Source organism: Rhinopithecus bieti, unplaced genomic scaffold (assembly GCF_001698545.2).
Source record: "Rhinopithecus bieti isolate Rb0 unplaced genomic scaffold, ASM169854v2 repeat_8440, whole genome shotgun sequence".
NCBI classification, from domain to species: Eukaryota; Metazoa; Chordata; class Mammalia; order Primates; family Cercopithecidae; genus Rhinopithecus; species Rhinopithecus bieti.
In genome coordinates this window covers 1-935 of record NW_016833255.1, presented here as the reverse complement: position 1 = coordinate 935, position 935 = coordinate 1, and the positions used below count along the sequence as shown (strand labels likewise).

The following is a 935-nucleotide window of genomic DNA, read 5'->3' as shown; positions in this document are numbered from 1 at the left end:
GACTCTGGGCTGCAGGTCCTTCTTGAGAGGCCGTGAGTAGTGAGACAAGGAGCAGGGGTGAGGGGTGGCAGGAGAGAAGATATATATAGAGAGAGAGAGAAAGAGAGGACGAGACAGAGAAAAAAGGAGAGAGAATGCCTTAGACAAAGAGAGAAAGATGGAAAGATAAAGAGACAGTCTGGGGGCAGTGGCTCATACCTGTAATCCCAACACTTGGGAAGGCCAAGGCGGGAGGATGGCTTGAGGGAAACAGTCTGAGATCAACCTGGCCAACATAGTGAGACCCTGTCTCTAAAAAAAAAAAAAGAAAAAAAAATTATTTTAAAGGGACAGAGAAAGAGACTCAGAGATTGAGACTGAGAGAGCAAGACAGAGATAGAGACACTGACAGGAGGAGAGGAAAACAGAGAAAGGGAGGAGAGTAATGGAAAGAGAGATAAAAAGAAAAGCAGATGGCAGAGACACAGAGAGAGGGACCCAGAGAGAGCCAGACAGACGCAGGTGGCTGGCTGCAGGCACTGTGGGGGTAACAGTAGGGGGACCTGTGATGGCCCTGAGGACGATGCTCAAGGCTCCTCTCCTGCTCCTGGGGCTGCTGACTGAAGGTGAGTGGGATCCCAGCCTTGTACCCAGGGCCAGGTGGCCCCCATTTCCCACTTACCTTCCCTAGACAAACCCTCTGCCCTTTCCTTGCACCCTGCTGTGTCCCCAGGCCTGGCGCAGTTGGTGATTCCTGCCTCCATCCCCCGGGGCTTCTGGGCCCTGCCTGAAAACCTGACAGTGGTGGAGGGGGCCTCGGTGGAGCTGCGGTGTGGGGTCAGCACCCCTGGCAGTGCGGTGCAATGGGCCAAAGATGGGCTGCTCCTGGGCCCCGACCCCAGGATCCCAGGCTTCCCGAGGTACCGCCTGGAAGAGGACCCTGCTAGAGGTAAGGG

At 55.2% G+C, this 935-nt stretch overlaps 1 protein-coding gene across 1 annotated transcript; it reads left to right on the top strand.

Annotated features, from left to right (window-relative positions):
* Positions 1 to 416: 416 nt before the first annotated feature.
* Positions 417 to 928, top strand: LOC108524615 (nephrin-like; the record flags this gene model as incomplete). The annotated part of the gene is made up of 2 exons (XM_017865701.1): positions 417 to 605; positions 713 to 928. Coding segments are annotated over exons 1-2 (397 nt in total), but the record flags the coding sequence as incomplete, so codon positions are not given.
* Between the last annotated feature and the right edge of the window lie 7 nt (positions 929 to 935).